Source organism: Physeter macrocephalus, chromosome 21, assembly GCF_002837175.3.
Source record: "Physeter macrocephalus isolate SW-GA chromosome 21, ASM283717v5, whole genome shotgun sequence".
NCBI classification, from domain to species: Eukaryota; Metazoa; Chordata; class Mammalia; order Artiodactyla; family Physeteridae; genus Physeter; species Physeter macrocephalus.
This window is the reverse complement of record NC_041234.1, coordinates 53,283,341-53,310,373: the sequence shown is the minus strand read 5'-3', so window position 1 is coordinate 53,310,373 and position 27,033 is coordinate 53,283,341. Positions and strand designations below refer to the sequence as shown.

General features: G+C 36.2%; 1 protein-coding gene across 9 annotated transcripts in view; it reads left to right on the top strand.

The window, feature by feature from the left end:
• ATRX (ATRX chromatin remodeler) overlaps nucleotides 1–27,033 on the top strand; it is a 253,134-nt gene that overhangs the window by 76,352 nt on the left and 149,749 nt on the right. For 6 of the 9 annotated variants that reach the window (XM_024129533.3, XM_055081892.1, XM_055081895.1 and 3 more), the window contains 7 exons: nucleotides 11,415–11,470; nucleotides 12,366–12,418; nucleotides 13,308–13,432; nucleotides 16,460–16,573; nucleotides 20,845–20,954; nucleotides 22,599–22,666; nucleotides 22,970–26,049. In XM_024129533.3, the coding sequence (XP_023985301.1) occupies nucleotides 11,415–11,470; nucleotides 12,366–12,418; nucleotides 13,308–13,432; nucleotides 16,460–16,573; nucleotides 20,845–20,954; nucleotides 22,599–22,666; nucleotides 22,970–26,049 (3,606 nt within the window). The remainder of the gene's footprint in view (nucleotides 1–11,414; nucleotides 11,471–12,365; nucleotides 12,419–13,307; nucleotides 13,433–16,459; nucleotides 16,574–20,844; nucleotides 20,955–22,598; nucleotides 22,667–22,969; nucleotides 26,050–27,033) is intronic. The other 3 variants (XM_055081890.1, XM_024129534.3, XM_024129541.3) reach the window with 3 other exon arrangements.

Genomic DNA, 27,033 nt, shown 5'->3' with positions numbered 1-27,033 from the left:
GGTGAAAGTGGGTTGTTAAAGTCCCCTACTATGATTGTGTTACTGTTGATTTCCCCTTTTATGGCTGTTAGTATTTGCCTTATGTATTGAGGTGCTCCTATGTTGGGTGCATAAATATTTACAATTGTTATATCTTCTTCATGGATTGATCCCTTTATCATTATGTAGTGTCCTTCTTTGTCTCTTGTAATAGTTTTTATTTTAAAGTATATTTTGTCTGATATGGGTATTACTACTCCAGCTTTCTTCTGATTTCCATTTGCATGAAATATCTTTTTCCATCCCCTCACTTCCAGTCTGTATGTGTCCCTAGGTCTGAAGTGGGTCTCTTGTAGACAGCATATATATGGGTCTTGTTTTTGTATCCATTCAGCCAGTCTGTGTCTTTTGGTGGGAGCATTTAATCCATTTACATTTAAGGTAATTATCGATATGTATGTTCCTGTTACCATTTATTAATTGTTTCTGGTTTGTTCTTGTGGGTCTTTTCCTTCTCTTGTGTTTCTTGCCTAGAGAAGTTCCTTTAGCATTTGTTGTAAGGCTGGTTTGGTGGTGCTGAACTCTCTCAGCTTTTGCTTGTCTGTGAAGGTTTTAATTTCTCCATCAAATCTGAATGAGATCCTTGCTGGGTAGAGTAATCTTGGTTGTAAGTTTTTTTCCTTCATCACTTTAAATATGTCCTGCCACTCCCTTCTGGCTTGGAGAGTTTCTGCTGAAAGATCAGATGTTAACCTTATGGGGATTCCTTTGTGTGTTATTTGTTGTTTTTCCCTTGCTGCTTTTAATATGTTTTCTTTGTATTTAATTTTTGACAGTTTGATTATTATGTGTCTTGGCGTGTTTATCCTTGGGTTTATCCTGTATGGGACTCTCTGTGCTTCCTGGACTTGATTGACTATTTCCTTTCCTATATTAGGGAAGTTTTCAACTATAATCTCTTCAAATATTTTCTCAGTCCCTTTCTTTTTCTCTTCTTCTTCTGGGACCCCTATAATTCGAATGTTGGTGCATTTAATGTTGTCCCAGAGGTCTCTGAGACTGTCCTCAGTTCTTTTCATTCTTTTTTCTTTATTCTGCTCTGCAGTAGTTATTTCCACTATTGTATCTTCCAGGTCACTTATCCGTTTTTATCTTCCAGGTCACTTATCCGTTCTTCTGCCTCAGTTATTCTGCTATTGATCCCATCTAGAGTATTTTTAATTTCATTTGTTGTGTTGCTCATCGTTGCTTGCTTCCTCTTTATTTCTTCTAGGTCCTTGTTAAATGTTTCTTGCAATTTGTCTATTCTATTTCCAAGGTTTTGGATCATCTTTACTATCATTATTCTCAATTCGTTTTCAGGTAGACTGCCTATTTCCTCTTTATTTTTTAGGTGTGGTGGGTTTTTACCTTGCTCCTTCATTTGCTGTGTGTTTTTCTGTGTTTTCATTTTGCTTACTGTGTTTGGGGTCTCCTTTTTGCAGGCTGCAGGTTCGTAGTTCCCGTTGTTTTTGGTGTCTGTCCCCAGTGGCTAAGGTTGGTTTAGTGGGTTGAGTACGTTTCCTGGTTGTGGGGACTAGTGCCTGTGTTCTGGTGGATTAGGTTGATCTTGTCTTTCTGGTGGGCAGGTCCACGTCTGGTGGTGTGTTTTGCGGTGTCTGTAGCCTTAGTATGATTTCAGGCAGCCTCTCTGCTAATGGATGGGGCTGTAGTCCTGTTTTGCTAGTTGTTGGGCATAGGGTGTCCAGCACTGTAGCTTGCTGGTCGTTGAGTGAAGCTGGGTCTTGGTGTTGAGATGGAGATCTCTGGGAGATTTTCGTCGTTTGATATTATGTGGGGCTGAGAGGTCTCTTGTGTATCAGTGTCCTGAAGTTGGTTCTCCCACCTCAGAGACACAGCCCAGATGGCTGGCTGGAGCACCAAGAGCCTTTAATCCACACGGCTGGGAAGGAAAGGGAGAAAAAATAGAAAGGAAAGGAAGGAAGGAAGGAAGGAAGAAAGGAAGGAGGAAGGGAAGGAAGGAAGGAAGAAAAGGAAGGAACGAAGGTAGGAAGGAAGGAAGGAAGGAAGGCTGAAAGGGAGAAAGGAAGGGAGGAAGGAAGCGAGGAAGAAAGGAAGGAAGAAAGGAAGGAAGAAAGAAGATAAAATAAAGTAGGATAAAATAAAGTTTTTAAAATAAAAAATAATTATTAAGAAGAAAAATTTTTTAAAGTAAAAAAAATAAAAACAAAAACGGGTCAGTCAGAAACCTAGGACAAATGGTGAAAGCAAAGCTATACAGACAAAATCTCACACAGCAGCACACGCATACACATTCACAAAAAGAGAAAAAGGGGAAAATAATAATATATCTTGCTCCCAAAGTCCACCTCCTGAACTTGGGATGATTCACTGTCTATTCAGGTATTCCACAGATGTAGGGCAGTTGAAGTTGATTGTGGAGATTTAATCTGCTGCTTCTCAGGCTGCTCGGAGATACTTCCCCCTCTCTTTGTTCGCACAGCCCCCGGGGATCAGCTTTGGACTTGGCCCCGCCTCTGCGCATAGGTCGCTCGAGGGCGTCTGCTCTTTGCTCAGACAGGATGGGGTTAAAGGAACAGCTGATTCGGGGACTCTGGCTCACTCAGGCCGTGGGTGAGGGAGGGGTTCGGATGTGGGGCTAGCCTGCAGCAGCAGAGGCCAGCATGACGTTGCACCAGCCTGAGGCACGCCGTGCGTTCTCCTGGGGAAGTTGTCCCTGGATCCCGGGAGGCTGGCAGTGGCGGGCTCTACAGGCTCCCTAGAGGGAAGGTGTGGAAGAGTGACCTGTGTTCGCACACAGGCTTCTCGGTGGTGGCAGCAGCGGCCTTAGCATCTTATGCCCGTCTCTGGTGTCCCTACTGATAGCCGCGCCTCGTGCCCGTTTCTGGAGCTTCTTTATGGGGTGCGCTTAATCCCCTCTGCTCTCGCACCCAGAGACAAAGAGGCAAGAAAAAGTCTCTTGTCTCTTCGGCAGCTCCGTGCCCGCCTCTGGAGCTCCTCTACGTGGCGTGCTTAATCCCCTCTCCTCATGCCCCAGGAAGCAAAGAGGGAAGAAAAGGTCTCTTGCCTCTTTGGCAGCTCCAGACTTCTCCCGGACTCCCTCCCTGCTAGCTGTGGTGCACTAACCCCTTCCGGCTGTGTTCTCGCTGCCAGTCCTCTCCCTGGGATCTGACTGAAGCCCGCACCTCAGCTCCCAACCCCCGCCCGTCCCGGCGGGTGAGCAGACAAGCCTCGGGCTGGTGAGTGCTGGTCGCCACCGATCCTCTGCGGGAACCTCTCCGCTTTGCCCTCCGCACCCTGTTACTGCGCTCTCTTCCGCGGCTCTGATGCTCCCCGCTCTGCCAGCCGCAGTCTCCGCCCATGAAGGGGCTTCTAGTGTGTGGGAACCTTTCCTCCTTCACAGCTCCCTCCTACTGGTGCAGGTCCCATCCCTATTCTTTTGTCTCTGTTTTTTCTTTTATCTTTTGCCCTACCCAGGTACGTGGGGGTGTTTCTTGCCTTTTGGAAGGTCTGAGGTCTTCTGCCAGCCTTCATTGGGTGTTCTATAGGAGCAGTTCCATATGTAGATGTATTTCTGATGTATCTGTGGGGAGGAAGGTGATCTCCGCGTCTTAGTCTTCCGCCATCTTCTCTCTTCCCTCTGTGGTGCTATTTTAAATTCCCTGGTTTTTAAATTTCAGATTCCAGTTGTTCATTGCAGGAATTCAGTTATGTTTTTTATGTCGACCTTGTATCCTGTGAACTTGCTCTAGGTAGCTTCTTTTTCATCTTTTAGATTTATTGGCATTTTCTACCTAATCTGGTTGTCTGCAAATATGGTCACATTTGTTTCTTCCATTCCATCTCTTTGTCTTTTAATTCCTTTTCTTGTCTCATTATGCTGGGTAGGACTTTCTGTATTTTCCATTATTACGTTGAAGAAGAGCGATGATAGCAGACATCTTGGTGTTTCTGATGTTAGTGGGAAAGCGTTCAACTCTTTCACCATTAAGTATGATGGTTTCTGTATAAGATTTTTGTAAATATTCTGTCAAGTTGAGGAAGTTCCCCTCCCCTAGTTTTCTGAGCTTTTTCCCTAAAGTGGAATTTTTATTGAGATGGATGTAGATTCATATGCAGTTGTAACACACACACAGCTCTTATACACTTTTCCCAGTTTCTCACGATAGCAACATTCTACAGAAGTATTACATATTGTCAGTTAACCACGTTATTGATATCTACCAATCTGATTTAGATTTCCTCAGTTTTACATGTACTTTTGTGTTTTCGTTAAGTTCTATACAGTTTGATTATCTTGAGTTGATTCATGTATCCACCACCACAGTCAACATGCAGATTCCTCATCTTGCCCTTTTATAATCATGCTCAACTCCCTACCCCTACTCCTACCTGTGCCTAACACCTGGAAATCACTAATTTGTCCTCCATTTATAAATTGTTTTTCATTTTAAACATGTTCTATAAATGGAATCCTATAGTATATGACATTTGGGGATTGGGTTTTTTCACTCTAGCATAATTCCCTTGGGATTCAGCCAGGTCGTTGCATGTGTCAATAGTTCTCTCCTTTTTATTGCAATGTGTAGTTTTCTATGGTATGGATGTACCACATTTTAACTATTTACCCGTTAAGGGACATCTGGGATGATCCCAGATTTGGGCTGTTACAAATAAAGCTGCTGGTAAACATTAGTGTACAGGTTTTTGTGTCAACAGAAGTTTTCATTTCTCTGAGATAAATACCCAGGAGTGCAGTTGGTGCATCATAGGATGGTTGCATGATTTTTGTTTTTTTTTAAGGACACTCCTAAATTGTTTTCTAGAGTGGCTATACCAATTTATATTCTGACAGCAACGTAAGAAGGATCAATTTCTCTGCATCCTCTCCAGCTTTTGGTTTTACCACTATTTAAAAAAAATTTAGACATTCTGATAGATATCTAGTGATATCTCAGTGTGGTTTTAATTTGCATTTCCCTAATGACTACTAAAACTTTTAACACCATTATTGAGATATAATTTACTTACCATACAATTCACCAGTTTAAAGTGTACAATTTAGTAGTTTTTAGTATGTTCACAAATACATGCAGCCATCACCACAGTAAATTTTATAACGTTATTATCACCTTAAAAAGAAACTGTACTCTTTAGATATCAACCCCTACCCCCAGCCTTAAGCATCCACTAATCTACTTTCTTGTCTTTATAGATTTCCCTATTTCAGACTTTCTTATGAATGGCATTCTATTACATGTGGTTCTTTGTGACTGGCTTCTTTCACTTAGTATGTGTTCAAGGTGTATTTATGTTGTAGTGCATATTAGTACTTCATTTCTTTTTATGACCAAATAACATTCCTTTATATGGATATACCACATTTGATTTGTTGATGGACAATAACATCTTGTTTCTACCTTTTGGCTATTATGAATAATGCTTCTATAAACATTTGTGAACAAGTTTGTATGTGGCCATATATTTTCATTTCTCTTGGTTATATACCTACTAGTGGAATTGTTGAGTTATATGGTAACTCTGTTAAATCCTTTGAGGAAATATCAAACTGTTTCCCAAAGTGGCTACACCATTGCAGATTCCTCCCCTCAGTGTATGAGGATTCTGATTTCTCTGCACCCTTACCAGCCGTAGTTGTTATCTGACTTTTTAATATTAATCATCCTAGTACATGTGAAGTCATGTCTTATTATGGTTTTGGTTTTCATTTTGCCTGATGGTTAGTGATGTTGAGCATCTCTTCATGTGCTTATTGGTAGTTTGTATATATTCCTTGGAGAATTATCTATTTAGATCCTTCGCTCATTTTTAATTGGGTGTTTGTCTTTTTATCATTGATTTATAAGAATTCTTTATATATTCTAGACTTTTATTATGATAAAATATACATAATATAAAATTTACTATTTTAACCAATTTTAAGTATACAGTTCTATGGCATTAAGTACATTCACACTGTTGTGTAACCATCACTACCATCCATCTCCAGAACTTTTTTGTCTTCTCTACCTGAAACTCTGTACCCATTAAAATCACTAACTTCCCAATCCCCTTTACCCCCAGTCCCTGGCAACCACTATTCTATGTTCTTTCTCTATGAATATGACTACTTTAGGAACCTCATATAAGTGGGGTCATACGGTATTTGTCCTTTTGTGTCTGGCTTATTTTACTTGGCTTAATGTCTCCAAGGTTAATCAGTGTTGTAGCATGTATCAAAATTTTCTTCCCTTTTAAGGCTGAATAGCATTCTGTTGTGTATGTGTTTCTTTAATTTTCTTGATGATGTCCTTTGAAGCACTAATGTTTTTAGTTTTGATAAAGTCCAGCATATCTATTTTTATTCTTGTTGCTCATACTTATGGTGTCATGTCTAAGGATCTGTTTCTAAATCTGGAGTCACAGAGATTTACCCCAGTATTTTCTTCAAAGAGTTTTATAGTTTAGGCTCTTATGTTTAGGTTTTTAATGATGCATTTAGAGTCAATTTTTGTATGTGGCGTAAGGCAGGTCTCCAACTTAACTTTTTGCATGTGGATACACAGTTGTGCCATACTGTTTGTTGAAAAGACTGTTCTCTCCCTTTTGAATGGTCTTGGCATGCTGTTGGAAATCAGTTGACCATAGATATATGGGTTTATTTCTGAACTTTCATTTCTTTTTGACTGATTTTTATGTCTGTTCTTTTGCCTGTAGTACACTGTACTGATTATAGTTGTTTTACACTAAGTTTTAAAATCTTGAAGTGCGAGTCTTCCTATTTTGTTTTTCCTTTTGAAGGTTGTTTTGACTATTCTGGGTCCATTTTGATTCTACATGAATTTTAGAATGAGCTTGTCAATTTCTACAAAGAAGTCAAGTGAGATTCTGACAGGGATTGCCTTTTTTAAAAAATTGTAGATCAGTTTGCGGAGTATTGCCATCTTAATGTTGTCTTCTATTTCATGACCATGCAGTGTTTTACCATTGATGTAAGTCTTTAATTTCTTTCAATGATGTTTTGTAGTTTTCAGAGTATAAGTTTTTAACTTCTCTTGTTAAATTTATTCCTAAGCATTTTATTCTTTTTGACGCTATTATAAATGGATTGTTTTCTTTATTTTCAGATCATTCTTTGCAAGTGTACAGAAATACAGTTGACTTTTGTATATTGTTCTCACATCCTTCAACCTTTCTGAACTCATTTACTAGTTCTAATATTTTTAATGGATTTATTGGGACTTTCTCTATTCAAGATAATATCTCCAAAGACAGTTTTACTTCTTCCTTTTCAGTCTGGCTGCCTTTTATTTCTTTTATCTTGCTTACTTGCTCTGGCTAGAATCTCCATTACAATGTTAAATGGAAGAGGCAGGAGAGGATTTCCTTCTCTTACTCTGATCTTAGAGCGAAAGCATTCAGTCTTTTACCATTAAGTATGATGTTACCTGTGGGTATTTTGTAGCTTGTTGTGGAAGTTCCCTTTATTAAGAGTTTTTAAAAATAAATTATATTATTTAGAGCAGTTTTAGGTACACAGAAAAATTGAGTGGAAAGTACAGAAATTTCCTATTATGCATCCACATACATGCATAGCCTCCCCCACTGTAAACATCTTGCACCACAGTTGTACATCTGTTACAGTTGATGAACCTACAGTGACAAGTCATTATCATCTAAAACCCACAGTTTGCATTGGATTTCACTCTTGATGTTGTACATTCTATGGATTTTGACAAATGTATAATGACATCTATCTATAATTATAGTATCATACAGTTTAGTTTCACTGTGAAACTGTACACCTCAGATTGGGACTTGAACCCAATCCCGCCTCAGATGGGACTTGAACTTGCAACCTCTGGCTTAGGAGGGGACTCAAACCCTCCCAAGCTGAAACCGCACACCTGGTCTCAGGACTCAATGAAGCTCAGATTTTTATGTCTCAGCGCAGAAGGAATTCAGAGAGAGGCAAAGTGATAGGCAAGAAGTAGATTTATTAATGTAAGATGCATGTGAAGTATACAAGCAGGCAGGCAAGAGGGCTCTGCCCTGAGAACTAAGTTGGCTACATTTTTCAATCAAAGGAAAAGTGGGAAAGGAGAGAAGACCAACTTCTTCCTTTGTAAAGATGTTGCAGGAAAATGGGGTGCAAGAGGATGGTCATGTTCCAGGTCTTGGGTGAGTTCCTGGGATGCGCTGCCAAGTGAAGGTCCCTGGCTTCGTTCAGGAAAGAATTCAAGAGCGAGCCATAGTGAAGTGAAAGTAGGTTTATTGAGAGAGATACACATTCCGAAGGCAGAAAGCGGTTCATCTCAGAAGGTGAGAGAGCAGCGCTGGGAGCTACACATTCCATAAGGTGTGGGCCACCTCAGAAGTAGAGAGGCCCTGGGGTGTGGGGGTGTTTTTTTTTAATGGGCTTGGTAATTTCATAGGCTAATGAGTAAGAGGATTATTCCAACTATTTTGGGGAAGGGGTGGGGATTTCCAGGAATTGAGTTACTGCCTACTTTTTGGCCTTTTATGGTTAGCCTAGGAACTGTCATGGTGCCTTGTGGGTGTGTCATTTAGCATGCTAATGCATTACAGTGAGTGTGTAACGAGGCTCAAGGTCTACTGGAAGTCGAATCTTCCACCATCTTGGGCCTACTTGGTTCTAACCAGTTTTTGTCGTATCCTCAATGGCTGTCATTCTTTTAATGGTTGTGCCCTGCCACCCTCCCTCCTGTCTCAAGTGCACTAAAAATCCTCTGTTCCATCTATTCATCCTTCCCCCGTCCCCCCCCAAATCCCTGGCAACCATTCATCTTTTTACTGTCTCCATAGTTTTGTCTTTTCCAGAACATCATATAGTTGGAATCGTACAGTATGTAACCTTTTCAGATTGGCTTTTTTCACATAATAATATACAATACATTTAAAGTTCCTTCATGTCTTCTCATGGCTTGGTAACTCATTTCTTTTTAGAGCTGAATAGTATTCCATTGATTGGATGTAACACAGTTAGTTTATCCAATTCACCTTTTGAAGGACATCTTGGTTGCTTCCAAGTTTTGACAATTATGGGAAAAAAGCTACTTATGAAGGTGTTTATATAAATAAAAATATTTAAAACCATCTGTGTGCAGTTTTTTGAGTGGACTTTATTTTCAGCTTATTTGGGTAAATATCAAGGAGTGTGATTGCTGGATCATGTGGTAAGAGTTTGGTTAATTTTGTAAGATATTGCCAAAAGTAGCTGGACCATTTTGCATTATTTTGAGCGGTGAATGAGAGTTCCTGTTTCTCCACATCCTTACCAGCATTTTGTGTTGTCAGTGTTCTGCATTTTGTCCATTGTAATAGGTATATAGTGTTATCTTATTTTTTAAATTTCCAATTCCCTAATGACATGTGATGTGGAGCATCTTTTCATATGCTCATTTTCCATTTGCATATCTTCTTTGATAAAATGTCTTCAGATCTTTTGCCTGCTTTTAATCATGTTTATACTATTGTTGAGTTCGGGGTTTTTTATATATTTTAGATAATAGTTCTTTATTAGATATGTCTTTTGCGAGTATTTTCTCACAGTCTGTAGCAGAAAGACATGTCTTTTATTCTTTTGAAGTTTGCTAGTATTTTATTAAGGACTTTTACATCTGTATTCATAAGTGATGTTGGTCTTTTTGTGGTATCTTTTCTGGTTTGGTACGATACTGGTCTCATTGAATGATTTGGGATATGTTCCCTCCTTTTTTACTAGAAGAGTTTGTGAAAAATTGGTGTTAATGCTTTTTTTTTTTTTTTTTTTTTGAATGTTTGGTGTAATTTGGTGGTGAAACCATCTGGACCTTTGCTCTTCTTTGTGGGTAGTTTTTTGATTACCAATTCAGTCTTTTCAGTTATAGGTCTCTTCACATTGTCTCTTTATTCTTGTGTCAGCTTTAGTAGTTTGTGTGTGTTTAGGAATTTGTCCATTTCATTTAGGTTATCTAATTTGTTGGCATACAGTTGTTCATGATATTTCTTTATAACCCTTTTATTTCTTTAAGGTAAGTAGTAACATCCCCACTTTAATTTTCTCATTCTAGTAATTTGAGTCTTGTCTCCTTTTTTTCTTGGTCCATGTAGCCTAAGATTTTTTTTTTCAGTTTTATTCATCTTTTCAAAGAACTTATTTTGGTTTCGTTGATTTTTCTCTGTTGTTTTCTATTCCCTGTTTCATTAATTTCTACTCTAATCCTTATTATTTCCTTCCCTCTGCTTCCTTTAGGAAGTTGTTTTTTTTCTTTTTTTAGTGTCTTATGGTAAAGGAAAATACAGTTAATAATGTGATTTTTAGGGCTTCTCTGGTGGCGCAGTGGTTGCGCGTCCGCCTGCCGATGCAGGGGAACCGGGTTCGCACCCTGGTCTGGGGGGATCCCGTGTGCCGCGGAGCGGCTGGGCCCGTGAGCCATGGCCGCTGGGCCTGCGCGTCCGGAGCCTGTGCTCCGCAACGGGAGAGGCCACGGCAGGGGGAGGCCCGCATACCACAAAAAAAAATAATAATAATAATGTGATTTTTAGTAGAAGATGGAACTTAAATTTTCTTCTAAGAGAAAAACCTTGAACAATTATAATAGGAAGTGTTTTGATTACAAACTGCTTTTTTCAGAAATGCTGTTTCAGAAGGGATTAGTGTGTCAAAAGAGAGTGATTTTTTTTTTTTTTTGCGGTACGTGGGCCTCTCACTGTTGTGGCCTCTCCCGTTGTGGAGCACAGGCTCCGGACGCGCAGGCTCAGCTGCCATGGCTCACAGGCCCAGCCGCTCCGCGGCATGTGGGATCTTCCCGGACCGGGGCACAAAGCCGTGTCCCGTGCATCAGCAGGAGGACTCTCAACCACTGCGCCACCAGGGAAGCCCAAGAGAGTGATTTTAATCAGAAAACTTTTTTGGGGGGGTTTGTTACATGAAATTTTTTTAACATCTTTATTGGAGTATAATTGCTTTACAATGGTGCGTTAGTTTCTGCTTTATAACAAAGTGAATCAGTTATACATATACATATGTTCCCATATCTCTTCCCTCTTGCGTCTCCGTCCCTCCCTCCCACCCTCCCTATCCCACCCCTCTAGGTGGTCACACACCACCGAGCTGATCTCCCTGTGCTATGTGGCTGCTTCCTACTAGCTATCTGTTTTACATTTGGTAGTGTATATATGTCCATGCCACTCAGAAAACTAGTTTTTAACCAAAGCAATATTATTTTTAAAAAAAATTTTTATTGGAGTATAGTTGATAAAAAACTCTTATATTTTAATGTGAGTAAAGTACTACCAATACTGCCATACTACATAGATTGAAAAATAGGTTCATGGAATCGTAGGTATTGGTGTTCTATCTGATAATGCACCAAAGAGATAAATAATGTTTTTATTTCTTCTCTTTTAAGATAAAGTCAGTGGTTCTGGAAATAACTCTGATATGATGGAAAACAGCAAGGAAGAGGTAAGAATAATTTGAAGCATTTAAAAGATATTTATTAATTAATGCTAATCAACTAAAGTATGTCATCAGGTTGCTTTTATTTAATACATCCATGTGTTTGGGTTTACTGTTATACCCAAGTATTATTACAGTACTTCATTTTGGGTCATTGTGCACCCTTTGATGGTGTTCATTGTTTTTTGTTATTGTGGTTTGCTTCAGCTGTATAGTAAAGTCAGACAGCTGAAGGCTTGCTAACAGATAGGTATTTGAGTGTTATTATATTGCAACAGTGGTGCCCAAGGTGGTTGTTATGGGCATAACCCCATGGTTCTGAGATCCCTCAAAACTGAATATTTAGAGTCTCTTAAGCAATATTATTGGAACCCATCCTGAGGTCCTTCACCTGATACCCCACCCTACACTACAGTTTTAGGATTCTTCCCACCTCGTGTTAAAAATTGAATCCAATAAAATATACTGATTATATTGGCAAAACCAAGGTAAATTTAGTATCTCAAAGGAAATCGTAGAAGGTACTCTGTGCCATATGTTAGGATAGAGAAACTGACACATTTTTAGATCCTTAAAACTCTGCCTCTGTTGGGATCTGATTACCTCTACACCTTTGTTTTGTCTTTGTTGGCTTAGGCCAAGATCATGATATAGCAGTGTATCATCTTCTGTACCTCAAAATTCAACAGTAACAATTTAATGAAAAAAAAATCTTAAATCAAGGAAACTTGAGAGTAAATTAGAATTAGTTTTTGAAGTTCCTTTTAGAAAAATATTTTAGGCATAAAAATTATATCTCTTTCTATCACTATATTAGACATCTTGGTATAGGGAAACAGTTAATTGTAGGGATGTTTCTCTGAGAGTTTTACTCACTTTTGTATTTATTTCTCGCATTTAGGGAGCTAGCTCTTCAGAAAAATCCAAATCATCAGGATCATCACGATCAAAGAGGTTGGTTGATGTTGAAGGGAAAAAAGTTACTTTCTTTTTCAGGTTGTTTTATTTTCTTTTTCTTAGAATAATCTTTTTTTCTAAACTTAAAGCACTCTGTTCTCAGTAAACTATTTTATACAAACATATATATCTTTTAAAGGGCAGTATAGTATAATGAATCTCTTGTATCCATCACTTGACTTTTAATTTTAATTAAAAATTTCCCAGGAGGGGATTTATTATATATTAGTGGCCCTGGCAATATGTAGATAATTTCTGTCAGATAATACATGTGCTTTAAAAACAAGGAGGAAAGGGGAAATGAAATGTTGAATGCCTCATGAGGCAATATGAGTTTTTTAGGGTTATATGAAATTGTCTAGGATGGGGACTAGTAGCCACCATAGTTATGAGGAAGTTATAAGAAGATCAAAGAGTGGTTAAAATACTTGTCTATGTTAAATTGTCAAAGTGAATTGTATGTAACAACTGAAACTACTTCAAAGCATAATGTAATGCATAATATAACTGTGGAGTGTAGTTTTTATTAGAAGTTTGCAGTTTATTCTATTGGACTTATACTTTTTGGAACCAGTGGAAATGTCTCTTAATAATCACAGCTTGCTTATTATTAACTTATTCCCTAAAGTAGTGATTCTTAAATAGGAGTTCCCCTTCAAAATCTTCCTCATAGCTTTTTCAGAATGCACATGCTCTGATCCTTCCCAAGACCTACTAAATCATAATATTCAGTTATATGGTATAGAGATGTATGCTTCCCTAGGTGATTCTGATATGTATCCCTGGTTAAGAGCCACTGCTTAATTTAAACATGTTATTTATGTTACTTGGGTGTTTTTCCAATAGCAGAAATGTCCATAATTCTGTGGACTTAATTCTTTCATAGGAAACCTTCAATTGTAACAAAGTATGTAGAATCTGATGATGAAAAACCTTTGGATGAAACTGTAAATGAAGATGCTTCTAATGAAAATTCAGAAAATGATATTACTATGCAAAGCTTGCCAAAAGGTAAAGTGTATTAATTTTTCATATGAAGTTAAATTTGAAATGCATTTTTAAATGTCGTTATTATAAAATTGGAACTTAATTACTTTAAGCTGTGTGTGAAGGACCAAAGCTAATATTTTGATAGTGATGGTCTGGAAATGTATTAGTATGGTAATGATAATGTGTGTTATTGAGGTTCAAAATTTAGACTATTCAGTCAGGTTTGATAAGAAAAAGACTTATTTTCTCTTTACATTGGGTTTTAGAAAAGGGATTTTATTTTCCAAATTATACTTGAACGTGGAAGTTGGTTTAAAAGTTTAGTATATTAAGTTTTGGTTCAGTAAATTTTAATGTGCTTGCTTTATAGAAAAACATAATGAATACTCTGAAAACTTCTTAAAAAAACATTTAAAGTCTAGTTTAGTCTTACTGCATTCTTAAAATCCCTAAGAAGCAAAGCTGAAGTTACCTATTAAATTTGACTTAGGTATATTTCTTGTAATTATCTTTTTAAAAATGCCTTGTTACATTTCCTCTCAGCCGTTGCATTTCTAACCTTAAAAGTGCATTGATTAGATTGGGGCCTGGGCAGGGGTGGGGAGGGGGGAAGCCAAATGAAAATCTTGGACTTTTCATAGCCCAAGTCTGAGAGCATTGTGATTACATGATGAGAGAATGACAAGGGTCTTGGTAATTTCATAGTGTTTCAGAAATCAACAGTTTAGATTTTTTTCTTTATTGAATAATATGTTTAAAGGCTCTTAGCAGATTTTTCAAATTTATTCTCACAGATCATTTACAGCAGTGTTTACTACTTTATTCTCTGTCTCTACTTATGTTTATGTGACACATTTTTTGATTATGGAAATTTAAAAAAATGATGAGTTAGGAGAATAATACATTGCTTTACTAGGACAAATTGGGAGTTATAATAGATGAGAAATGAAATGAGGAAAAGAAATGAATGAGAGAAAGAAGAGAGATAGAAGGAAAATTGATGGGCCTACCATTTACTTGGCTTTGAAAATCATCTGTGACAATTTTATGTAATGGTTTTGGTGGCCTACGGCAGAAACAACATGGGAGTCTGAGTCCCATAGGCAGTGACTCACTTTGGATTATTACATTCTCAGTGGTTGTCACTGGGAGTCCTTATTATGGCCACTGGGTGAGCTAAGAACTAGGAATTCCAATCTTTCTTTTAATGATATTGTGGAAGAGAGTATGGGATGTTACGAACCTGAACTAAGCGTTAATTCTCTCCCACCAAACCAAAAATAGACCTATTTCATAAGGTTAAATTTGATTGATTATAATTATTGTTATAATACTATATTGAGTATGTATAAGTACCAGACTCTTAGAAAATTAACTTATTTAATCCTCAAAACAATGCTGTAAGGTAGTTACTGTTTCTACTTGTAGAGATGAAGGAACAAATTCAGAGCTCAAGGAACTTTTTCAGCTTTAAATTGAGAAGCTAAGATTTGAACCCAGGTCTGCCTGAATCCAAAGCTAGTGAGTGCTCTTTCCACTCTGCTGCTTTGCTTCCATTTAGAGAAGAATCTTCAGAAAGAAATCTGGGTTTTTTTGGATAACTATAAGTCTTTAGCTTTTTTCAAATGCCAGGGCTTCTCTGAGAGTATATATGTGAAATGGTTGTTGTGAATAAAGGTTTTTTCTGTGTGTGGAGATTATTTATATTTACCAGTTTGTAAAAACTCAATCCTCTGTGCCCTATTTCCCCCCTTTTTTCAGAGACTCAGAAATTCATTTAAGTAGGTGCTATACCTTGCTAAAACTTGCTTGCTAAATAACATAGACCCATGTTTCAGGGAGACAGCCCCTGACAACTACCAGATTTTACAGTTGGCCCTCCGTATCCGTGGGTTCCGCATCTGCATATTCAATCAACTGCAGATAAGAAGTATTTGGGGAAAAAAATTCTGGAAAGTTCTAAAATGCAAAACTTGAGTTTGTCGTTGGCCGGCAACTATTAACATAGTGTTTACATTGTATTAGGTATTATAAGTAATCTAGAGATGATTTAAAGTATACAGGACGATGTACGTAGGTTATATGCAAATACTTGCCATTTTATTTAAGGGACTTGAGTATCCACGGATTTTGGTATCCAAGGGGTCCTGGAACAAATCTCCCATGGATACCGAGGGATGACTGTACTTTCTTAATTGTTGTCAGTAATGCCCAATTACTAAGCCCAGCAATGTAGGTAAATGTGAGACCTGGACCCTTTTTACTATGCCCCTGCTTTATTTGCTCTTGAGAGATTAAAATGAAAACTTAAATTAGCAACCTCTCTCCTCAGTTCACATGTTTTATAGCTAAGAAAGTACATTCTTTCTAAAAGATTTCCATAGGGACCAACAATTGATCTCATTCTGCAATTTATTGTCATAGCACTTGAGCTTAAGTATCTTAAGGCAGTCTTTGTTTAAAACTCTTTAAGGACTTTGCAGGGTACTGAAACTTTGATGTATTATTTGGGAAATGCCACAGAATAGGTATAGCAGTAACAGCAGAATTAACTTCTCACATTGTCCCCCACTATCCTCCCCCAAAGCAATATAATACAACCCCTTAAAAATCTTTTTCTGCATTTATGATTTGGCTTATGAGAAGAATAGGATGTCTTTTTAAAATTTTCTCTTCTGATCCTTTTATTTTTTAAACTGTGGAACTTAGCATGGGTGTTCATATTCAGAACAGCTTTTGTTATAGGCAGTATAAAATTCAGTACTGGGCTAAGGCTTTCTACTTTATTCACACATTTCTGTTATGAATCAGTACATAATACTGCCCCCCCCATTTTTATGAACTATATTCCAACAAGTAATCTGTTGACACCTGGCCCTTTTACTAATTCCCTGTTTTATTTATTCTTGAGAGGTCCTTATACAAATATTGAAAGCTTGAAAGAAACAAAACTATGTACCAGCAATGTTGGCTTTATCTGAACTGAAGTCTTGTACTTCACTTGCACATTTAATATGTGTAATGGTTTTTTAAATGAAATCATTCTAGGTACAGTGATTGTACAACCAGAGCCAGTGCTGAATGAAGACAAAGATGATTTTAAAGGGCCTGAATTTAGAAGCAGAAGTAAAATGAAAACTGAAAATCTCAAAAAACGCGGAGGTAAATACAAGTGAAAATGAAAACATGAGTTTAAAGTGCTGTTTATGACCATATTGGAAAATCTGATGTGCTTACTAAAAATACCTCCACTTTTCTGCCCATTGTTTTTTAAAAGCACTACTTAAAAATAACTTCTGTTTCTTTCTGAGCTCTGAAGCAGAAAAGGTTAAACACCATTTATCAAAATGCCTTTGCCTTCAGTGGCTATTAAGTTATCTCAGGAAGCTTACTATTTCCTTCTCACACATGTTAGTTCTGTAATGCTTATATGCCAGAATACCATGTGTTCCCTCTCACCCTGAAAGAATTTTAGATTTGGATAAAATCTTGCCTGTGGCCTTCAGGTAACTTTATACATATCTAAAACATTGTTTCACAGAGTGATGGACATCTGCATTAGTGTCACCTGGGGTGCTTATTAAAAATGCAAGTCCCTTGACTCCACTCATAACAATTTAGAATTTCTGAGGATGATGTCAAGACTGTGCCCCAGTTTGTTCTTATGTGCGTTCAAGTCAGAGGTCTATTGATCTAAGGATATCAGTGCAGAGATGGGTAGGAAGGAGACGGGAACTAGAGCTAGTAACCTTCCCTCCATCTGTCTGAGCCGCCTTTCCCTTTGTCTGTCTACCCTCACTTATACACACAACCATTGGCTAATCATCTGTAGAAAGTTAGCATAAGGAGGATTCGTTAAAAAATTTACGACAGTGGAATATGTGTCCCACTTGTTTGTGTGTGAGTTTAAAATAGTTCCTGTATGTATTTTCTGGGCAGATTAACAGAGTCAGAGTCCATTACTATAGGAAGAATGAATCTCTAAAAGATAGAACATGACACTAAATTTCTAAATAGAAGTGTAATGGAAGCGTGTCTGTTAAATATTTATCATGTAAATTGTGAAATTATAGCATAGTTCTTGGTGAAATTTTGTGTAGATTTTAATTTCAGTGCTATGTGATATCTTGATGGTACTAGTAAAGTATATCTGTATTTATAGTATATATACACATATATGTGTATATACACATATATGTATATATATGTGTGTGTGTATGTGTGTGTATATATATATATATATCGGTTTTCAGATTCAATAATTCATTAGATTGTTAGAGAAAGTCAAGGAAATGTTGTTTAGTCTTTTGTCCACAAGGGGGTGTTCTACCCCTCTCAAGCATAAGGAAGATTCATTGAGAATCTAATTCATAGTAGGGAAACTGCTATTGCAACAACAGAGCTCACCAAAGCTAAGTAGTATTATTTAAAATAAGAGAATCTGCAAGTAGAAGGTGATAAGGACCAGTAGTAAGAGTTTCTTTCTTTTTATTTCTGATTATGGGTCCTCTAGGGAAGACAGATAACTAAGTGTATTGTGTCAAAATTAATATCTAATTGGTGTCTTTTGGGGAGGGACTCTGGAGCAGTCAGTATCTCAAATGTGGATAACAGCTAAAAGGAGAATAAAAAAGAATCACAGTCATTGGGGAGGGTGTTTTTAGTGACACTTTACTATGCTGCTGGTATTTGGTCTGAGCTGATATGTCTCTGGAACATTTTATTGAGGTTCTGTGTAAGAATATTGTGCTTAAGGGAAAATGTATGTTTATAGACATATAATAGCACTTAAAATCTTTCATGTTAATTTTTGTCTTAATGATTTGCTACATCTTTAAGCTGTCGGAAATCATACAGGAAATTTAACTATGTTTACTCGTATACACATGTACGAATAAACTAGTGATCTGAGGTACTGAATTGCTAGTTAATATTCAAACTTCCTAGGAAAGTTAGTTCTAAAATTGAAGTCTAATATAGGAAACTGTCAAGAAGGTAAACTTTATACATAAAATAATCTTATAATGATTTGAAACAAAATTAAACACAAAGATATTGATCATTTCAGGAGCCATTGTTTTTTAAATACCATAGCCTATTTTGATATCCTTTCCCTAGTTTAATTGTTAGAAAACATATTTTACACCTAATTTTTCTATATGGCAGAATAATTTTGTTCTTTCTTTAAAACTGATAAAATGTATTGAGCTCAGAATTGAAAATGCCTCTTTTCCATTTATACACTATATATATTATAATCATGAAGATATTTCATAACTAAAAATAAAAATTTAAAGCATTCATGCATAGAAACATGTATGTATACTAAAGTAACACTTGAGCATTTTACAATATTTGTTTCAGATCTCACTTAAATAAGATCTCACTTAAACTAATTGGTTTAGTCCTACTCTCGTGTTTTTATCCTTCCTTTCACACCTCAGATTGTGATTATTTGATGTTTGTATGCATGTGTGGTGTTTCCATGCATGTTTTTATATTTTTCTTTACATATTTTTATTCTTACAGCATTTATTTTTCATTTGAAAATATACAAAGTAGTATCTTGTATATATCCTTTTGTAGCGTTTCTCATCCAATATTGATTTTGACATGTATTCATATCAGTAAACGTACAATCTAGTTTTTTATTTTTCGCTCTTCTGTAGAATTTAGTTGTATGAGTAAACCACTATCCATCTCCCAAATGGGAAATTATTTCTAATTTTTGTTTTCAGATTTTTCCAATTTGCTAATTAACACTTCAATGAATATCCTTTATATGAGTCATTGTGCACATATGGGAGAAATTCTCCAATGGATCACCTAGTTTTTTAAAATTCTTGAGTGATATATGTGCGAAAGCACATAGAAGATACTTAATATTATCTAACAGTGGATGAACATTCAAACTCAAGCTTTTTTTTACCTTGTTTATATGAATGCAATCATTATTTGACATGAAAAAGCACATTGTATATTTATTTATGTTAAAAGAAATACAGAATATATGAAGACTCAAGATCAAAACTAATGGAGGAGAATATGATTTAAAGGAAAATATTAGCAGCTTATATAGTAGGTCTTCAAATTCTCTGTATTTTCTGGAAAAGTATCATGATGCCCTTATACCTTGGTTAAACTTTTTTAACTTCTGCAAATAAAAATATTTGTGATAATGCTTGGGTCCATGGTGCTTTGGACCTTAAAACTAAGAAAAACACAAAATAGAAAATTAAAAGGTGAGAAATGTATTTGTTGTTTTGTCTTTTATTTAGGGATAGAGACAGTTTTTTTTCTCTTTTTTTAAGTCATTCACCTTTTTTTTTTTTTTGGTGAATGCAGGCATTTTCACTGGCCTCTTTTGAATCATAATCTACCATCTTATTTGGATCAAGGTCTTGGTTGCACATCAGAGTCATCTGTAAAACTTAAAAAAGAAAAAAAGTGTCCAGGAGATCCCCATTCAGTGGGTTAGGGGTGGGAATGGCTGTCCCTGTTTTTAAAAGATTCTTTGGCTGATTCTAATGTTCAGCTCAGATTGTGAAGCACAGTACAGAACTACGGACGAGAGTGAGGTAGGAGAGGTCCCCTTTATTGTTTTTTTTAAATTTTTTTTAACATCTTTATTGGAGTATAATTGCTTTACAATGGTGTGTTAGTTTCTGCTTTACAACAAAGTGAATCAGTTATACATATACATATGTTCCCATATCTCTTCCGTAGGTTATCTTCCATCTGTTTTTCTGCAGAAACTATGGAATGGGGCTCTCAACGCAGCCATTCTGAAGTTTTGCTGTCAAGATAGATATACCTGCAAATCTTATTTGTCCTTATTTGGAAATAATAGACAGTGCCGATATAGAATATACATAGAAAAAAGGCAGGTTAATGGGGATTGTGGATAGTATTGAAGGGAATCTTAGGAAGGAAATTGGTAATATAAAGTTATCAGGTTTTCACATAATATTGGAAGGATCTGTGCAGACAATTCCATTTTGAGAATAAAAACTTTATGGCATACCTAACTTAAGTACAGGGTTAAAAAGAATCTATTCCATATATTTAACTTCCCCATTCTTTAAGAACTGATCCTGAATTTCTTTGTGAAGCAGTAGCAAAATGAAAAAGAGCTCTTGACCCCTATTTTTAGAACTTCTTTTATGGAGTCTCTTCATGTTATATCAAGTTGTTATAAGAAACAGGGTTTGTATCTGTAAAAGGGAGCAAGTTAGCTCTGCAATTTGTCAAGGTTGTCATGTTTTTAGTAAGTCCGTAAAATTATTAACCTTTGTATTTGTGTCCAAAATGTCATTTTCCCAAGGATTATGAGGTATTTAATTTTCAATTTGAATGTTGGGAAATGCTGACTAAAGTATACATCTTTTTGTATGTGTGTATATGTGTGAATAATGGTCACTCCTTTCTCCTAGAAGATGGGCTTCATGGGATTGTGAGCTGTACTGCTTGTGGACAACAGGTCAATCATTTTCAAAAAGATTCCATTTATAGACATCCTTCACTGCAAGTACTTATTTGTAAGGTATGTAATGATTTGTTGATAATTAATTCCACAAATATTTGAATGCTTAACATGTGTCAGACTTTTGATGCACAGTGATGAAGACAGAAATGGTCTCTGCCATTGGAGGACATATAATATAGTGGGGAAGACAGACATGAAAGGCCCAATAAGTGCTATGATAGGGGAGATACTGTGTACTTTGGGAACACACAGGAAGCCTTTGTAATTTGGAGTTGGGTGGTGGGGGGCTTTATAATGGAGATGATGTAGGTGGTACCTGAAATATAAATAGGAATTAGCTTGGCAAAGTGGGATTGGTTCAGCATATTCTAGGCCAGAGGCAACATGGTATTCAAAGGCTCAGAGGTGAGGGAGAGTGTGGTGTGTTGGGAAACTGCAGAGTATATATGTGTGCACACATATGTTTTATAACATTCCCTCTTCCATACCCTAATTACCCAAATTTGAACTCTCCATGTGGAGCAGGGTTTTGACATAATTTGGAGATAATAGAATTAAAAATGTTTCATATGTATTGAAGATAGTTTTAACAGTCTGTGTAAACTTTTTTATAAGTAATACCTTGGAATTAATTTTAAATATCTATAATATCAAGGTTATCATTTCCCCAACTCATATTACTGCTAAAATTAATCCTTTGTTAGTTTGCTTCCCAATAAAATGCCTCCTTGAATTGCAGGGGCAGACCAGACTTTCCTTAGAGTTCCAGTTCTAGATCTTGTATGAATTTTTGATAGATGTAGACCTCCTTAAATGTACTAAATTTACTCCGTCTTTTAGTAATTTGTGTCCTCCTTTCCTTGAATTCATTTCAGCCAGGAGCCTGTTTAGGGTACATGTTGTAGCTTCTAGTTTTAAATTGTGACAGCTGAATTTTATATTGTTGGATTTGTAACGTGTGTTGCTTTTCTCTTTTCTTATATACGTGATTGGTTTTTTTTTTTTTTTTTTTTTTCAAGAGCCAGTCTGTTGAGCCTAGCCCATTTCAGTAATCAGTAGTTTTCATCAGTGGGCATGGAACCTTCCCTTTTCTCCAGTCCCAGTGAAAAGGAATTTAAAGTCATTCAGACTTGGATTTGAATACCACTTTTGCCTCTTCCAGTTGTATAACTTTAGGAGATTTATTTACATATTAATGAACCACAGCCTTTTCTCTCAAATTGGGCTGTAATACCTCCTACCTTGCACAGTAGGTATTTGAGATTTAAAGATAATGTAGGTTAATGTAGGATACTGTTGCTCAGCTCTATACATAGTAGCTGTTTATATATGATGACTAGTAAATTATTATTAACTAATAGCAACATCTAATACATTTTTATGTAGATCTTTGGTAGCTAGTCATATGAGATCAGAAATTTGCTTTACCAAAATCTTTTATCAACTTTTATGTAAGGAACAGTGGTACTTGATGATATGGAAATCTATTTCAAGAATTAATTTCTTGAGCTATTCCTGTGTCTGGAAAGTACTAGTAGGGGTAATACAGTGTTATCGCTTTGATTCTCTAAAACACACACACACACACACACACACACACGTTCCCTGTACTTTTTTAATGACTTAAAAATAAAGTTTTTCTCCTTTATGAATGTTAACAGTTTTGAATAAATTTCCCCTTTCCCTTTTCTTTTTTAATAGAATTGCTTTAAATATTACATGAGTGATGATATTAGCCGTGACTCAGATGGAATGGATGAACAGTGTAGGTAGGTAATAAATCAAGATGAACTAAAATTCAGTGTCGTCTGCTTTTTGAGGCAAAATTCTTACATAGTCTGTTACTAGATCTATTTTTTATAGTATCATCATTGATATCTTTCGTGGAAGGTTGTTCTTTTCCACAAAGTCCTTGGTTTATGTCTTTTAATTTTCTAATAAAGAATAAGTAAATGACCAAAATTACTTTGCTATTAAAATTGCTGCCAGGAAATTTTAAATTGCTTTAATACTGTAAAGGTTTAAAATGTGTTTCATTTCAGAATAATATTTTAATCTTTAAATAATTTCAGATGGTGTGCAGAAGGTGGAAACTTGATTTGTTGTGACTTTTGCCATAATGCCTTCTGCAAGAAATGCATTCTACGCAACCTTGGTCGAAAGGAGCTGTCTACAATAATGGATGAAAACAACCAATGGTATTGCTACATTTGTCACCCGGAGCCTTTGTTGGATTTGGTCACAGCATGTAACAGCGTATTTGAAAACTTAGAACAGTTGTTGCAACAAAATAAGAAGAAGATAAAAGTTGACAATGAAAAGAGTAGTAAAGTATATGACCATACACCCAGATTTTCTCCAAAGAAAAACAGTTCAAATTGTAATGGAGAAGAAAAGAAATTAGATGATTCATGTTCTGGTTCAGTAACCTACTCTTACTCAGCACTAATTGTGCCCAAGGAAATGATTAAGAAGGCAAAGAAACTGATTGAGACTACTGCCAACATGAACTCCAGTTACGTTAAGTTTTTGAAGCAGGCAACAGATAATTCAGAAATCAATTCTGCTACAAAGTTACGTCAGCTTAAGGCTTTTAAATCTGTGTTGGCTGATATCAAGAAAGCTCATCTTGCGTTAGAAGAAGATTTGAATTCAGAGATTCGAGCTTTGGATGCTGTAAACAAAGAGAAAAATACCAAAGAGCATAAAGTCATAGATGCTAAGTCTGAAACAAAAGTAAGAAAAGGAGAAAAACCCTGTGCTTTGGAAAGGAAGGATATTTCAAAATCAGAAGCTAAACTGTCAAGAAAGCAGGTAGATAGTGAGCATGTGGATCAGAGTGTTGCAGTAGAGGAACAAAGAGCAAATAAAAATCCCAGTGGTGAACATAAAAAATCTGATAAAAAAGAAGAACCTCAGTATGAACCTGCTAACACTTCTGAAGACTTAGACATGGATATTGTGTCTGTTCCTTCCTCAGTTCCAGAAGACATTTTTGAGAATCTTGAGACTGCTATGGAAGTTCAGAGTTCAGCAGATTATCAGGGAGATGGCAACAGTGGAACTGAGCAAGAACTGGAGAGTTCTGTAAAATTAAATATTACTTCAAAAGACAACAGAGGAGGTATTAAATCAAAAACAACAGCTAAAGTAACAAAAGAATTATATGTTAAACTCACCCCTGTTTCCCTTTCTAATTCCCCAATTAAAGGTGCTGATTGTCAGGAAGTTCCACAAGATAAAGATAGCTATAGAAGTTCTTGTCTGAACCCCAAGCTGGAGAACTGTGGACTTGAACAGGAAAAGAATGATAATGAGCATTTGGTTGAAAGTGAAGTTCCATTACTTTCAGAAGAATCTGATCTTCGAAGATCCCCACGTGTAAAGACTACACCCTTGAGGCGACAGACAGAAACCAATCCTACAACATTTAATTCAGATGAAGAAAATAATGACACCATTAAGGAGAAACAAAAACTATCAGTTTCAATGAGAAAAAAGGATAAGCGGAATTCTTCTGACAGTGCTATAGATAATCCTAAACCTAATAAATTGCCTAAATCTAAGCAGTCAGAGACTGTGGATCAAAATTCAGATTCTGATGAAATGCTAGCAATCCTCAAAGAAGTATCCAGGATGAGTCACAGTTCTTCTTCAGATACTGATATTAATGAACCTCATACAAATCATGAGAAGACTTTGTATGATGTAAAGACTCAAACAGGGAAAGATGATAAAGGAAAAAGGAAACGAAAAAGTTCTACTTCTGGCTCAGATTTTGATATTAAAAAAGGCAAATCAGCTAAAAGGTCTATAATTTCTAAAAAGAAACGACAAAACCAGTCTGAATCTTCCAATTATGACTCAGAATTAGAAAAAGAGATAAAGAGTATGAGTAAAATCGGGGCTGCCAGAACAACAAAAAGAATTCCAAATAAAGAAGATTATGATTCTTCTGAAGATGAAAAACACAGCAAAAAAGGAATGGATAATCAAGGTCAGAAAAGTTTGAAGACTGCCCAGGAAGGATCATCTGATGATGCTGAAAGGAAAGAAGAGAGAGAGAATTTCTCTTCAGCAGAAGGCATAGTTGATAAAGACAAGACTGTCATGGAATTGAGAGATCGACTCCCTAAGAAGCAGCAGCCAAGTGTTTCCTCAGATGGTGCTGATAAGCTTTCTTCTGGGAAAGAGGAGAGTTTTAATTCTCCAGAAGACAAAAAGGTTGCTGAAACTAAAGAAAAGAGTAAGTATCTGAAAACCAAAATGTGTAAGAAAGTACAAGGTGGCTTATCTGATGTTGCTGAGAGGTTCCCAAAGAAAGAACAGAGTGATGAATCCTCTGAAGATGATAACAAGCAGAGCAAAAAGGGAACTGAAGAAAAAGAAAAGAAAACTACAGACTTGAAGAAAAAAGTAATTAAGATGGAACAACAGTATGAATCATCATCTGATAGCACTGAGAAATTACCTGAGGGAGAAGAAATTTGTCATTTTCCTAAAGGCATAAAACAAAATAAGAATGACACAACTGATGGGGAAAAGAAGAGTAAAAAAATAAAAGATAAAACTTCTAAAAAGAAGGATGAATTATCCGATAATGCTGAGAAGTTACCAGGGAAAAGAGATAGCTGTGATTCTTCCGAAGATAAGAGGAGTAAGAATGGAGCATCCAGTCGAGAGAAGAAAAGGTGCAACTTACCTGAAAAGAGTTCAAGGAAGAGACAAGATTGTTCATCATCTGATACTGAGAAATATTCCATGAAAGAAGATGGTTGTGATTCTTCTGATAAGAGACCGAAAAGAATTGAATTAAGGGAAAGAAGAAATTTAAATTCAAAGAGAAATACCAAGGAAGTACAAAATGGCTCATCGTCTTCTGATGTTGAGGAAAGTTCCGAAGATAATAAAAAGCTGAAGAAACAAAGAGCTTCAGCTAAAAAGAAGGCAGGCAATATGAAGGAGAAAATGAGAAACTCCCTAAGAGCAAGCACTAAAAGGAAGCAGGCTGACATTTCTTCCTCATCTTCTTCTGATATAGGAGATGATGATCAGAATTCTGTAGGTGAGGGGAGCAGTGATGAGCAGAAAATAAAGCCTGTGACCGAAAATTTAGTGCTGTCTTCACATACTGGATTTTGTCAATCTTCAGGTATGGGAAAATAAATAGAAAATTTGTACTTTCTCCCTCTTGAATAACTACATTGTTTAATTTTCTCTGAAGTCAATCAAACGCAAGGTTACTTACTGTTTAGGAAAACACCATTTAAAAATTCTTTTATAGAGATTTACTAGAAACTCTTTCTCCATTTTTTCGTCATCATTGGGAGGTATTTGCAGCATTGTTAGTATTCTGTATCAGCTATACCAAGTGTGTTGGGTAAATTTATCAATGTTTAATGCTTCTCTTTGGAGTAATGAAAAGTAATTTATGAAGGAAGATCAGACTGGTGCTAGTAGTTCAGTAGATATTTATTCAAGTAATGGAGATGAGTGCTTGGTATGGATATAACATGGTGAGTGAAATTTTTAACTGCTTTGCCATTCATCTGACTTTTTAAATTGGGCAGAGTAACTTTGTGTCCCATGAAATCCTCAGAAAAATTTATTTATTGAAACCCTTTGCTGATGCTCATCAATTTTTTGCTAATGACATGAACAGTTATCTCCATTTTTAACACTAACAAAATAGAGGAAGAAAGAAATCCAGGAAGTAGGTAGATTACCCTACCCTGATGAGATAGAGCACTAGGACAATTAGGGTTTGGGTCAACTGGTCAATAATACGCCCCCCCCCCAAAAAAAATTTAAAAATATTTATCATTATGGCAGTTTAAAAAAAATCAGTTGTATAATAAATGTACACTTGTTGGTCATATTGTCTTTTTTTTTTAAGTCAGTAAAACCTATCAGTTAACCAGGGACACTTAAAATTAATTTTAAAATATTTATAAAGTAGATTTCTCATGTAACTGTTTTCCCAGCACAAGCAAAATGTAAAATTTTTCCTTTCCTTCCTTTTGTTGTGATTTTCCATTTATCCCAGTTGGATTTTAGTGGAATTCACTTGAATCTTAATTTTTAGTAAAACTTTAATTCCCTTTTTTGGAGCTCCAGTGAGTTGGTTTGAAAACCA